This window comes from Sparus aurata, chromosome 15 (genome assembly GCF_900880675.1).
Source record: "Sparus aurata chromosome 15, fSpaAur1.1, whole genome shotgun sequence".
Classification (NCBI taxonomy): Eukaryota; Metazoa; Chordata; class Actinopteri; order Spariformes; family Sparidae; genus Sparus; species Sparus aurata.
This window is the reverse complement of record NC_044201.1, coordinates 28,138,182-28,150,773: the sequence shown is the minus strand read 5'-3', so window position 1 is coordinate 28,150,773 and position 12,592 is coordinate 28,138,182. Positions and strand designations below refer to the sequence as shown.

At 38.0% G+C, this 12,592-nt stretch overlaps 1 protein-coding gene across 1 annotated transcript; it reads left to right on the top strand.

Annotated features, from left to right (window-relative positions):
- The first annotated feature begins 2,154 nt into the window (after nt 1-2,154).
- Nucleotides 2,155-12,449, top strand: plekha3 (pleckstrin homology domain containing, family A (phosphoinositide binding specific) member 3). The gene is made up of 8 exons (XM_030442494.1): nt 2,155-2,504; nt 4,270-4,386; nt 4,488-4,637; nt 5,544-5,665; nt 5,928-6,032; nt 6,703-6,746; nt 7,636-7,730; nt 8,597-12,449. The coding sequence occupies exons 1-8, from the start codon at nt 2,465-2,467 to the stop codon at nt 8,704-8,706; spliced, it is 783 nt and encodes a 260-aa protein (XP_030298354.1). The 5' UTR covers nt 2,155-2,464; the 3' UTR covers nt 8,707-12,449.
- The last annotated feature ends 143 nt before the right edge of the window (nt 12,450-12,592 follow it).

The following is a 12,592-nucleotide window of genomic DNA, read 5'->3' as shown; positions in this document are numbered from 1 at the left end:
TCTGGAGCTGTTCTTTAAGACCCTGTGCAGCTTCATCGATTGGTCTGAATCTGTGTTTGCTGTTTTTCTTTCAGTCTCTGCAGACGAGACACACTGATGTTCCAGCCAGAAGAGTGTGAGTTTCTCACCGTGCAGACTGCAGAGAGCCTCAGACTCTGTTGAAGCTGTCTGATCTCTCTCCACTAAGAAACTCTCACATTGTCATTGTTATCTCTGTAACACAGACAGAAGACAGATGAGGTGCAGAGCTGCTGAGCTAGTTCTGTATTTTGGTATATTTTATCAAATTTGCATTTATATGTTTCTTATATTTCACATTGAATTCATGTTGAAATTATAAAAAGTGCGATTGATGGTCGGAATATAAAATCCTGTAAACTGAATTTTTGAGGGATGTTGAGGTCAAACACGGTCCAGCCTGTGTTGTCATTATTATTATTAATATTATTTATCTCTGTAAGAATAAAAGTAAACATTTAAAGCACAGAGATCAAATGCCTTTTCTATTGTCACTTCCTGCCTCTGGCCAGCAGGTGTCACTGTTGTCATACAGGAAATACGTCACTCGGCTCTGAGTCACACTTTGGGCTTAAATTTCTTTATTTCTCTGAACTCTTTGAGGTTAAACTTGTCACTTTAAGTTTATTTCTCATCATCTGGTGCAGGTTTGTTCAGGTTGTTTGTAATAATAACAAACAATATCTATGAAAACAAATGAGTAAGTTTAAAAACTGATTTATTCTTGTATCGTGTTTTATTACTGTTATAGGATTCTGTATGAAGACTGATGCTGTGGCCTCCTGTTCAGGTGATTCAGCACAGCACACACGCACACACACACACACACACACACACACTGCTGTGGCATGCTGGTTGCCATGGTAACCAGCCTAGAAGGCCGGCTGCTGCAGCTGTGACAAACACTGTTGTATGTTTATTGTTCATTGTCTGCTGGTTATCAAAACATCATCTTATAAAGGTAAAGTCCCAAATTATGTAATAATATCCTAAAGACCCACATTTTAATTTTAATATCCACCAAAGTCTGATACACGCCTGAAATTTTCATACATTCCTTTCCCCCCCCCCCCCCTAAATGATGCTCACAGGTACTACAGCACAACCAAAGAGTGTGTGTTTAAATAGTGGAACACAGTCAGAGGGATGTGGGAAGTAATTAATCAAACAATAACAAGAACAAAAAAAATACAAGATTTCAGGGAAAATTTTGCTTGGTTTCTCCATGATAAACAATGTTTTTCCTGGATTTTTTGTTTGTTTGTTTACATATGTTAAAAGATTTTGTATTTAGTTTCTCACATGATAAACTTTTTCTCCTTGGGAATACATTTTTATCTTGAAATGTTTTCAGTTTTTCACACTCAACTTTTATGTACCCCCCTTACATTTTTTCACTTTTTTCACACATGATAAAAACAGTTTCTTCCTTGATATCTTTTTTTTCCACTTGGTTTCTCCATGATTTTTTCCTGAAAATGTTTTTTTCAGTTAATTCAATCATGATTCAAAACGTTTTTAACCCTAACCCTTTTTTCTTGATTTTTTTTTTCATATTCAGTTTCTCACATGATAAAATTTTTCTCCCGAGAAATAAACATTTATCTTGACAGCTTTTACTTTTTTCCACACATGATACAAATTTTTATGCAGTGTTTTTTCACTTTTTTGTCACAAATAATTAACACCCCCCAAATTCATTCCCTGAAAAAGTTTTTTTCTCTTGCTTTCAACAATGAAACATTTTTTTTCTTACCATTTCTTATTCTTATTCAAATTTGTTCACATAAGATAAAGAACTTAAAACTTAAAAAAAAAAAAATTGCAGAGAAATGTAATCTTTTCACTCAATTAAACAAATTATGAATAGAAAAATAGAAAATTAGATAAATGAAAATAATAACAATATTATTAATAAAAATATGTGTTGCATATATTATTATTATTATTATTATTATTATTATTATTATTTTTGCATTTATTATTTCACCAGTTCTTTAGTCATAAACTCAGGGAGAAAGAACAATTTAGACCAAACTTATACGATGATCACCAGAATCCTCTCTTGTTCCCTCAGGGCTTCCGTAGTTGTATCATAAATCTGTCATGTAAAGAAAAAGCTCCTTTTGGAATGTCCCCTGCGGACTTCCGTACAGACGCTGCCCCTGTTTTGTTGACATTTTTCTCCACCAGCTGACTGCTCACAACTTAGCCTTCAGTCAACGTACAGCTCAACACAATCAAGCCCTCAGCATGACGACATCCAGCAGACACTGCCTGTCAGCTCTCACAAACCACAAACACCTCACAAACATCCAGATAAGTCACGATGAGGGTTATTTTCTAACCCGCTGTCACTGAGAGAGATCGCGCGACAGCGAGCGTTAGCTTCAGTTAGCCTGCCGCGCTTAAGCTAACAGCTAATTAGCCGATGTGAAGCGAAGCAATGGAGGGGATTCTGTACAAGTGGACGAATTACATGACAGGTGAGTCGTGTGTTTGACTGCCTGGCAGCTGTTTTAACTAAGTATCTGTCTGGCACAGTGAATGAATGACGAGCAGTGTTGTTAGTGTTAGCTAGCAGTGCTAACAGCTTGGCAAACATCCTCCAACTGTCAATATTTACGCCGAGCTAACAAGCTAATATTAGTTTTTTAAAGGGTGCGACATGACACACCAGGGCTACTAACATTATAAGTAGCTTTATTCAGTCAGAAATTATACTCCTGTGTAGATTTAGCAGCTTGCACCGAATACTTGGCGATTATACAGCATCCAACATGCACAATATCATTTAATTTCTGTTTATTTCATCATGTTTAAGATGCTACTGACAGAGCATCGTGTAATATGTGACAGACAACACATCATCTACTGGTGGAGATAAAAAGGAACCCACAGCAACAGGGATTATACTGGCATGTGACCTTAATGATGGCAGCATGGCATGTCTAAAAATAATAATGGTATAATGCCTCCCACTGTAACCTGCTTTAATTACACTTGTACAAGAATGTAAGTCAGATTTCTCTTGGACTTTACTGTATCGTGTAACCCAATGCTCATAGAGATGTCATTTATAAACATACACAGATATTTATATAAAAGGAGAAGACTCACATGTCATACAATCTGTCATAGAGCTACAAACAGCTGAGACGAAGCATAGTTTTTATTTGGGACATAAAACAGAAAAGGCAAGGGAAGTTTATTCATGTAGCACAATTCAGACACAAAGTAATTCAAAGTGCTGCTCAGAGACATTAAAAAAAGATGTTAAAATATAAAGAAAATGATCAAATCGCATATAAAAACAAAAGCAAAGAAAGACAAAGTTGTGGATTAAAAAGAAGTTATTTATCTGAGGAACATAAACACCAAACATAATAAAAAAAAGTGCAATAAAAGATCTGAGTTTGAATTCTAAGAAACTTCACATGACAAAGTAAATCGAATAAAATTACACTCATGCATGCAATTATGTGCTCACCACTGAATTGTATTTTTAGAGCCCTGACCGTCATATTCAGCTGCAGTCTCAGTGACGGCTACAGAAGATGCATGAAGTACAATAAAACTGGAACAGCACTACTGAACATTTAGCAAAGCACACATAAAAAACTTAAGGATGCTTGAATAATTTACAAAGTATAATCACACACTTCTTGCTGAGAGTTCAGTTAATACATCTTTCACTAACTAGTAGCAGGGAGTAACATTCATCCTGTGGCTCTGGAGGAACTTTGTAAAGTGTGAGAAAATAACCTCCGATGATCTTATCGTGTTTATCTTGACGTGATGTTTTTAACAGTCTGTGGTAGGAAACTGAAGGTGTGAAGTTTAAAAGACTTTTTACTTCCTGGTAGCTGAACTTTCTGATACCGATATCAGTAAATCTTTGAATTCATTTTTCATGCCAAGGTGCCAGATGTTCCCTTTAAGTTCCAGTTCTTGACGATGAGCTTCTTTTCTTTCTAACTGATGTGAGAATGATTTGAATGTCTCAGTTTCGGAGCAAATTCTAGACATCACATTTGCTTTTTAGGAAACTGTGATGACATTTTCACAACTAATGTGTTATTTGAGAAGATGTGAAATAAGAAGTAACTGCAACCGTAGCATCCAGAATGATTTGTAATATTTCAGTTTCAGGTGCATTCATTTTTATAAATGTACACTTTTATTCATTTGAACAATAGAACCTCCTCACAAAGACACAATTCATGATGTCGTGTTGTTTCCTGTCCTCAGGCTGGCAGCCGCGCTGGTTCGTGCTGGAGAACGGAGTCATCTCTTATTATGACAGCGAGGATGACGTCAGTAAAGGAAGCAAAGGATCCATCAAGATGTCCGTGTGTGACATCAAAGGTCAGACAGCTGGTTTAAAATGTGTGGCAGACGACCTCACCTGTCCTCCATCGTGTTGCTTTAATAATAATAAACACTGCTCATGTTTTTTTTTATTTCAGTTCATCCGACAGATCTAACACGTCTGGAGTTGATAATCCCCGGCGAGCAGCATTTCTACGTTCGAGCGGTGAACGCCGCAGAGAGACAGAGGTGGCTCGTGGCGTTGGGCTCGTCCAAAGCTGGAACTCTGGACAGTCACAAACACAAAGGTACACGCAGTTTATATGAACATCTGTCTGTCTACAACATCTGTTTGTCTCTCTGTCTAAAGCTCTTGTGTGAGGAGAAATAAACACCAGTCGAGCTCGTGACTCTCTGAATCGGTCCTCATGATAGTGTTTATTTGGTTTTCATGAAGGGAAATTGAATCATTTTTCGGCGTCGTCTGCATTCACAAATAGTCGATCTGTGAAAATGTGAAAAAGGAAATCTCTGTGTGTGATGCTGAGCAATTTGAAAAGAAACCCTCTTCTGTGTGAAACTGAAAAAATAAATAATGAGCCTTTCAAAAGAAATAATTCTTCTGCCAAAACCTTATTCTTCACTCTGTCATGTCACACGTCAGGGAAACAAAATCGTGCTTCAAACATGAAAACAACATTTTTTTCTCCATATTTTATTTTTTGTCACACGTGAATGAAAAGAAAAATCTCCAGGAAAAAAAGAATTGTCTGAAATCTTTTATTATTTTGGTCACATGCAAAACAAATTACTCCTGCCCAAACTTTTTTTTTCCACCTCGTTTCACACGTTTTTCCTAACATCTGAAGAAAAACATTTTCTTCTCTTGAAATTTTTTTTTCTACGGAGCTTAGAAAGAGTATCCTGGCAAACATTGAGAATTTTGACCTTTTTCCCTTAAAAAATTACTCAAAATGATTAACTGATTAATTATAACAGCTGCTGATTTACATAATGGTTGAGAAGTAGTCAGTTAATGTTGGTTATTACATTTTATCAAGGGAGAAGTGAAACTGTCGCTCTACTGTAGCTTAAATATCTGACACAGTGTGAAGTCTGATAAAAGATTTGTGTCTGTTCACGACTCACTGAATATTTCTGATTGATTGTGATGTTTAAAAAAAACGATATCTGAACTGTGTGTGCGTCTCCAGGTCCTGACTGTCTGAAGACGAAGATGTCTGAACTTCGTCTGTACTGTGACCTCCTCGTCCAGCAGGTCCAAACCATCCAATCACAGCACACTGACGACTCAGAGGCCCCGCCCACTTCAGAGGTATCACATCCTTTAACACCAAAATAATTCTGTCACATTTTTCTGTATTTTTACAACCGCAGACTCTTTTTTTCTGAGAATGATTAAGACACAATTACGTGTTTATTAAGGATGAGTTTGTACCATTAAAGATACGACATGGAAACAAACAATCTACTCACTTTAAGCCCATTTACGTCTTTGTGATGACTTCTGTCACACTTGTACTGATGTGTGAATGATGCAGTTGCACCCTCAGACAGTTACCATCCTCCCTCTGCAGGCTTCTCTCCTCAGTGCAACCTGTGCAACCTTCATCAGGACTTTAGAGGAGTGTATGACGCTGGCCAACCAGAGTCTGACCCCTGACCTCCGACCTCCTGAAAGGGTAATTACACCTTATAAAGTCAACCTGAACAAACATCATTCATAAGAATGCTTTAACTTGGTTATTGTGACCCAGAAACATTAAATCCAACAGATGTTTTTATTTAAATTAAAGCGGGATAATGTATTTTTTATTGTTTGTGTGTTTATTCTCTTTCTGGTTGTGGCTTTAGGGTCATTTTTGCATAATGAGAAAACTTTTTCCACTTACCTGAAAATCACCCAAACTATCCACTCAGAGCAAACACACTTTAATTTGGTTCTAGCAACATTTCTTTTTTCTTTTATTTGTTGTTGTTTTTGTCGCAGCGCTGTGAACATTATGTTACACTCTGTTTACCGTCAATCAACGGATGCCTGCAGGCGGGAACGGAGGTCTCTGCAAGAAAACAATCCCCAAAACGCCAAAGAGAAATCAAATTAAATAGATGAAGATTGTAAAATGATTGGAGGAAATAAATTGGATGTTACTGAACTGACTTTTAGTGTTTTTGGCAACCAGAAGTTGGAGCTGAAGGTGACTCATCCAGTAAACATTAGCAGCCACTCTTCTGCTTTTAACTGAAACCAGCATCATTATTTTTCTACTTCTTTTTTTTTTATCACATGCAGATGTTTATTCATTGAAAATGTGTCATGAGACTAAAATGTCTTCTCTTCTGTCTGCCCAGATGAAGAGGTCGATCAGTCATCCTGGAACATACAGCTTTGACAGGTGAGTGAAAATACAGATTCATATTTTATTACCTTCCTCCTTGTTACAGGTGTCGTACCGCTGATCATCAGGGATCATAACTTTATTTGTAGAGCGGAGAAGTTGCATTACAAAACAAAAACAAAACAATAAAACCAAACCAAATTTCTATTAATGACACATAAACATTTGAGAGCTGACACAGTAGGATTAATCCAAAATAAGAGCCACACAAAAAAAGATTTAAATTTATTCTGATAAGCTTCCAAATCAACCTGCTGTCCAAATAATGACAGACAAAAACTTTTGAGACGTTATGTGACTTTTATTGATTTCATGTTTTATTAACGATGTCCTCCAGGAGGCGGCATTGCAACACTTTAAAAATAACTTCTGTCAAACTGTCTTGAAACAGAAGCCAGGTGCTTGTATGAAAAGTGAAACAGGTTGCATCATGTCAGGATCAGGTTTGACAAACATTGTGGGTTCTTTGCTCATTAAAATGTCTTTAACTTCAAAATGTTCCTTATAAATTCTTGTATTTTTTGCCTGTCAGTCAGTTTGTCAAAGGTCTTTGATGACTTCCAGCAGGCAGAGAACATGTTGGAGACACTGACTCTTTCCTTTATCACTGATAACTTTAATCTCTCAGAGGATAACAGCAGTGCAAACGATGACTTTCATCTCCAAAACATCACCATCAAAACATCTCATCCTCACACTGACTTTAAGAAATGTGTAACAATCACAGACAAGAAGAGACAAAATCTATTTTTATTAAACAGAATGCAGATTGTCTTTTTTATCCAATTTTTATCTGAATCCTTACTTGTAAAATTGACCTTTTTTGTCAAGCGAGGCGAGGACGTTTTCCGTTTGAGCTCGTATCATTCTTTTCTTTCCCCCTCAGGTCCGGTGTGCTGAAGGAGTACATGAGTGCAGGTCAAAGGTCGACTCAGCGCAGGAACCGGACCTGCTCCGACAGCTCTGTTTATGACACCGAACGTGAGACACTCCTTCTGATAATAGTGCTCATTAGTAAACTTTGTTTAGGGTCCTGTGACGTCTTAATAATTTCCTGGAGCAATTATTTGATTTGCTAATAAATTTGAGGAAATGAAGACACTGTAGGGAGATCGTGCTCGGTGGGAAAGTACCTGCTTTAGATTTATAAAAATGATCCATAATCTGCCTGGTAACTGGACTCAATTATCCTTCAATTAGTACCAAATTATAGAATCTATAAAAACACACAACAAATTATGTGTGAAACATTTCAGGAGAATTTTTTTTCCCCTGTGTGAAACTAAGAGAAGAATGAGCCTCACAAAAAAGTTTTCTCCTGCCAAAACTTCTTTTCAAAGGGTTTTTGTATAACAACAAGAGGCTAAAGTGCAAAAGGTTTTGAATTATTTTCACTTTTTTTCACCTGAAAGCAAAAAAAATAAAAATAATAAGGAACTAATAAAAGATTAAACTGGCAAAACTCTTCTTCCTCCAGTTCTGGAGTCATAAACACAGAAGAGAAAACATTTTAGATCAGACCTTCACTTGACCTTCAGGGCTTCCGTACCATTTTGCATTATATGTACTTTGCAAAATGTACTCAGAGTATTAAAACTTTTAGATTATCCTTTTTGTTCTTGTAGATTTAGTCTGCAGGTGTTGTAATGTAATATTTGTACTTTGGTGAAACATCTCAATAAGAACTGATTTCAGCTTCCAGCCACTGAACTTTTACCGTTTCTTCTCTCTGTATGATTTTATTCTAAGTGAAGAAAACCCACCTGTTAATGTTGATGTGTGTATTTACTCCCCATCTGTGTGTGTGTGTGTGTGTGTGTGTGTGTGTATGTGTGTGTGTGTTCCAGGTGTGCTGCCCGGCCTCAACGGAGACTCGTCCTCCATTCCTGAAGAGAGAGGAGGCATCGTGAGCCCAAAGACCACACCCACTGACACAGACACGGACCTGTCCATCTGATCACCTGACCGTTACAAACTCTGAGAGGTCAACATGAACAGTATCAGTGACGCCTCCAGTTGATGAACCGACGAGATCTTCATTAAACCGAGGACGAGCTGACGGATCGTCCTACTTTTTCTCTGAAGTCAGCTGAAGCCAAACACGTGCACTTTGAAGTCATAATTAATCTTTCAGGCCGTCTGCGACTGTTTCACACTGGAGACACAGAAAGGAAGAACCTCACAGCTGAGACATTCTGAGGATGAAGTATCTGATGCTTTAACCCTGACCCCACACTCTTAGAGATGAAGGTAGCCGACGATTGTGACCTGGAAATCCTGGAAAAATGTGTGAATGAAAGATGCAGTTACCGTGACGGCAGCTAACCCGGACGTTCTCAGAGGCAACCCGTCGCAGGAGGAAGCTCCCAGGCACAGTTAAATTACTGAGGATAACTGTGAATTCTGGTTTTCTGGATTGTTTTGCTACCAGAGTTCACTGTTCACACGAGAACGAGCAGGAAAAGATGAATTCTGGAGGTCTGTTGTCTCGATGGAAATCCTGCCACCGTGAAAGAAAATCTTCTTGTTCTGTCTCATATTTTCCATAATGTTCAAGAACTCGCCAAACGTTCTTTTTATTTGGAAAATTTGCCAAGCAGCTTCTTCCAGGCCTCCATAGTCGCGCTTGCCTCCTGAAAGCAAAAGTAAAAAATAACTCCGTCCGTCGTTCTGACAGCTTCTCATCTTTGAGGTTGTCAGAAGTCTGAAGAAGAAGAAACCAGACTGATAAACGGCGTCTCTGCAGGTTCCTGAAGTCGGGACACGGATGCAGAGAGCTGGTGAACTCGGCATCAGATGCCAAAGTTTGCACAAATGTAATGATCCACATTAAATGTGCCATCAAAGCTTCTCCACAGCTCAGCCGGTCTGGTCCGCCAGGAAAGTGTTTCGATGTGACGAGTAAAAGAAAAGACTCCAGTTTGACCTGCAGCTCTTGGCTCGAGGAGTTTGCACCTTCTCTTGTGTGCTTCTGCTCAGTGATCAGGTGAAAGGCGTCTCTGGAGGCGTGAATGTGTGCAAATTACTGCCTTTTAATGTTTGTACTTGTGAGCCAGTGTTTTCTTGCCTTTTGGTGATGTATATCAACCGAACAAGAGTCTGAAAAGAAACGAGCGCGGTGGCCCTCAAAGCTCAACGATGCAGCAACGTAAGAAACCACAAACAAAATGAGGAAACACATTTTTGTATCGCGTGTGCTTTTTTTCCAAGTCGCAGCTTGTTGAGCTCTCAGGGCCTCCGTACAAAAGTGCTCAAATGAACGAACTGGACGAGGGTTGAAGTTCAACAGTGCGTTCAGATGATGACTTTTGCACACGTGGTTAATCAGCTCTCAGCTCTAAAAATAAAAAAACATGTAGGAACTTCTCATCTCAATCTCTGTGGTTGCTACGAGACAAATCAATGTTAAGGTGCAAAATGTTAAAGATAAGTTCCCACAACAATGAAGATTCAGTCTTTATCTGTACTCCCTCAGTCGGATGAAGAGACAGGTGAAGTTTCTTACTCCACGAAACCTTTCTGCAGCTTTGCAGCATTCTTCTAAACAACTGAAGGAGCTGAGAACACAAAAAAACCAGAACAAAAACCATAAAATTGCTTCATTCTCAGCTCGTCCAGCATAATAAATAAAGATGTTATTTACACCCTTTCTTAAGATAAAAGAGTTAGCGTTGTCTGAAGTCTTTTCAAATCCATTCAGGATGTCGGATGAGCTGTGTGGAGCCATTTTGTAGGGTTTGTTTTTACATTTTTAACACAAGCCTCCAGCTACTTCAGGTGTTTATGAGAATGCTGTAACTCTGTTTTTCTGTGAAGCTCCAGAAATATTTTGTGGACTATAAAACTTCACCTCCGTCAGCATGAGGATGGACGAGATATTGACCGAGTTTTCGTGAACTGAAGTCGAGCTAAAACTAAAATTTGTGAATCTTGTTTCCTGCGTCCTCTTACGTCTGCACACTGTTTTCTCCTGACAGGTTTTACTGTTTGAACACGTGCAAAAGACGTCATCTGAACATCAATCAGTCAGTCATGATGCAATCACTCGTCCACTGAAGACAAACTACACTGACCTTGTTACTTTTTTTACGAACAGAGATGTTCCGTGGATGGTTTCGACGGCGATCCTTCACCTGTAAACACATCGTACTGTGTCGTCACTTCACACACGTCAGCTTTGGCCAAATGCATATTCGATGCTGTCGCAGATTTGTGTTTAATATTCTGACGTTTCTGTTGCGTCCAAACTGACCGACCACAGCTGCATTGATCTCTCCATCAATCACTCCACAGTCAGTAACTCTCCCTCAACATGCAGGTGTGTGTGCAGGTGTGGTTGTTTTTGCACTTTAGAGCTGAAAAAAGTCCTTTTTTTGAATGTTAGCGCTCTGAAAAAGAAAAAGGATAACAGTGACGACGGTACTGTGGTGGATACCAGTGATGATGATTGTTGATATTAATGTTTAAACAGAACTATTTTTTGTTTCTTGTCGGTGTCCTTTTTTTTTTTACTTTATTTTGGAAGGAGTTACAGCAGCCTTATATGATATAAACAGTATGTAAACGTTCGAGACTTATTCTTGTATCACTTTTACCAAAACGCGTGTTCAGTATTCGTTGGACACACTGAACCTGTTTATTCTCGGTGTTTCCTCGACCTTCACTTTCTCTGAATTCTGTGAAGTTTCTCCAGCGAAACATCTGGAGCTCCGTCTGTAATCAGTTCAGTCACTGCCGTTTTAATTTACCACGCATGTTGGCGCTCTGGTTCTTTTCATTACTGATTTTATCTGCTGATTATTTTCACTATCAATTGATTAATCGTTTCGTCTATAAATGTCAAACATTTGAAAAATGATCGCCACAAACTCAGACTCGTCTTTTTCTCATAAATTACAAAGAAAAGTGTCAGATATTTGACATTTTTCCTTAAAAACATGTCCGAAACGATTAATTGATTATAAAATGAACAGCAACTAATTTTCTTTTGATCAACTAACTGATTAATCGATTAATCGACTAGATGCTGCCGCTCTCATTCAGCTTCTGGTGTCGAATAACTTGTGATTTTATAATTGATAACAGCATGATCGTTCTATATTTTATCTTTCAGTGATCAGACATATTCCTGCTGCCTATCAGGTTATTTTATTTATGATTTAAACATAAGGTGGATTTTGTATTAAAGGTATTTGCAGAAGCTTGTAAAGCAAAAATATAATAAATACTGAACAAAAACTAATCAACTAATTGATTTATTCCGCTATTTAGAGTGAGTTGGTTTAGAGTCTTTAAAGGAATAGTTCAACATTTCGTAGTTGTAACTGCGATCTGTATTTGTACGGCTTAAACAAACAAGATAAAACATGTTTAGAGCTGCTGTAGACAGTTTTTATGATCTTACGACAGAGTCAGGCTAAATGTTTCCCCTCCGCTTCTAGTCTTGATGCTAAGCTAACAGACATTTTCACCAAAATGTGGAACTATTCCTTTAAGGTGACACAAATATCTTTAGAGGAACGGAGGACAAACACCTGAATAAACTGCTGATTATTTTCTTTAATACATTTTTTTTTTCTTTTTTTCAAGACAGTTCAGTTTGTGGAGAGATTTTCATGCCTCAAGTGTCTCTGCACGACGTAACGTGTGTGGTTGTATCAGACTTTTCATTGTCTAAATAAAAACATATTTTAAACTGAAGTGAATTTATGGTCTCACTGTTTATTAAAGAGGTTAAGATGACCTGTCAATGAATAAATAAATATATATATATATAACGGTTGAGTGTTTTTCAGTTAGTGGGAGTTTGTGGAGTCGCCTGGAGGAAAATCCCACTATGTGTG

What these genes read in the sequence shown, in the direction of transcription:
- plekha3 (XM_030442494.1), top strand. Translation starts at nt 2,465, where the DNA reads ATGGAGGGGATTCTGTACAAGTGGACGAATTACATGACAG. An exon ending in GTGGACGAATTACATGACAG is followed by an intron (nt 2,505 to 4,269) that starts GTGAGTCGTGTG and finishes TCCTGTCCTCAG; the next exon opens with GCTGGCAGCCGCGCTGGTTC. An exon ending in GGAACATACAGCTTTGACAG is followed by an intron (nt 6,747 to 7,635) that starts GTGAGTGAAAAT and finishes TTTCCCCCTCAG; the next exon opens with GTCCGGTGTGCTGAAGGAGT.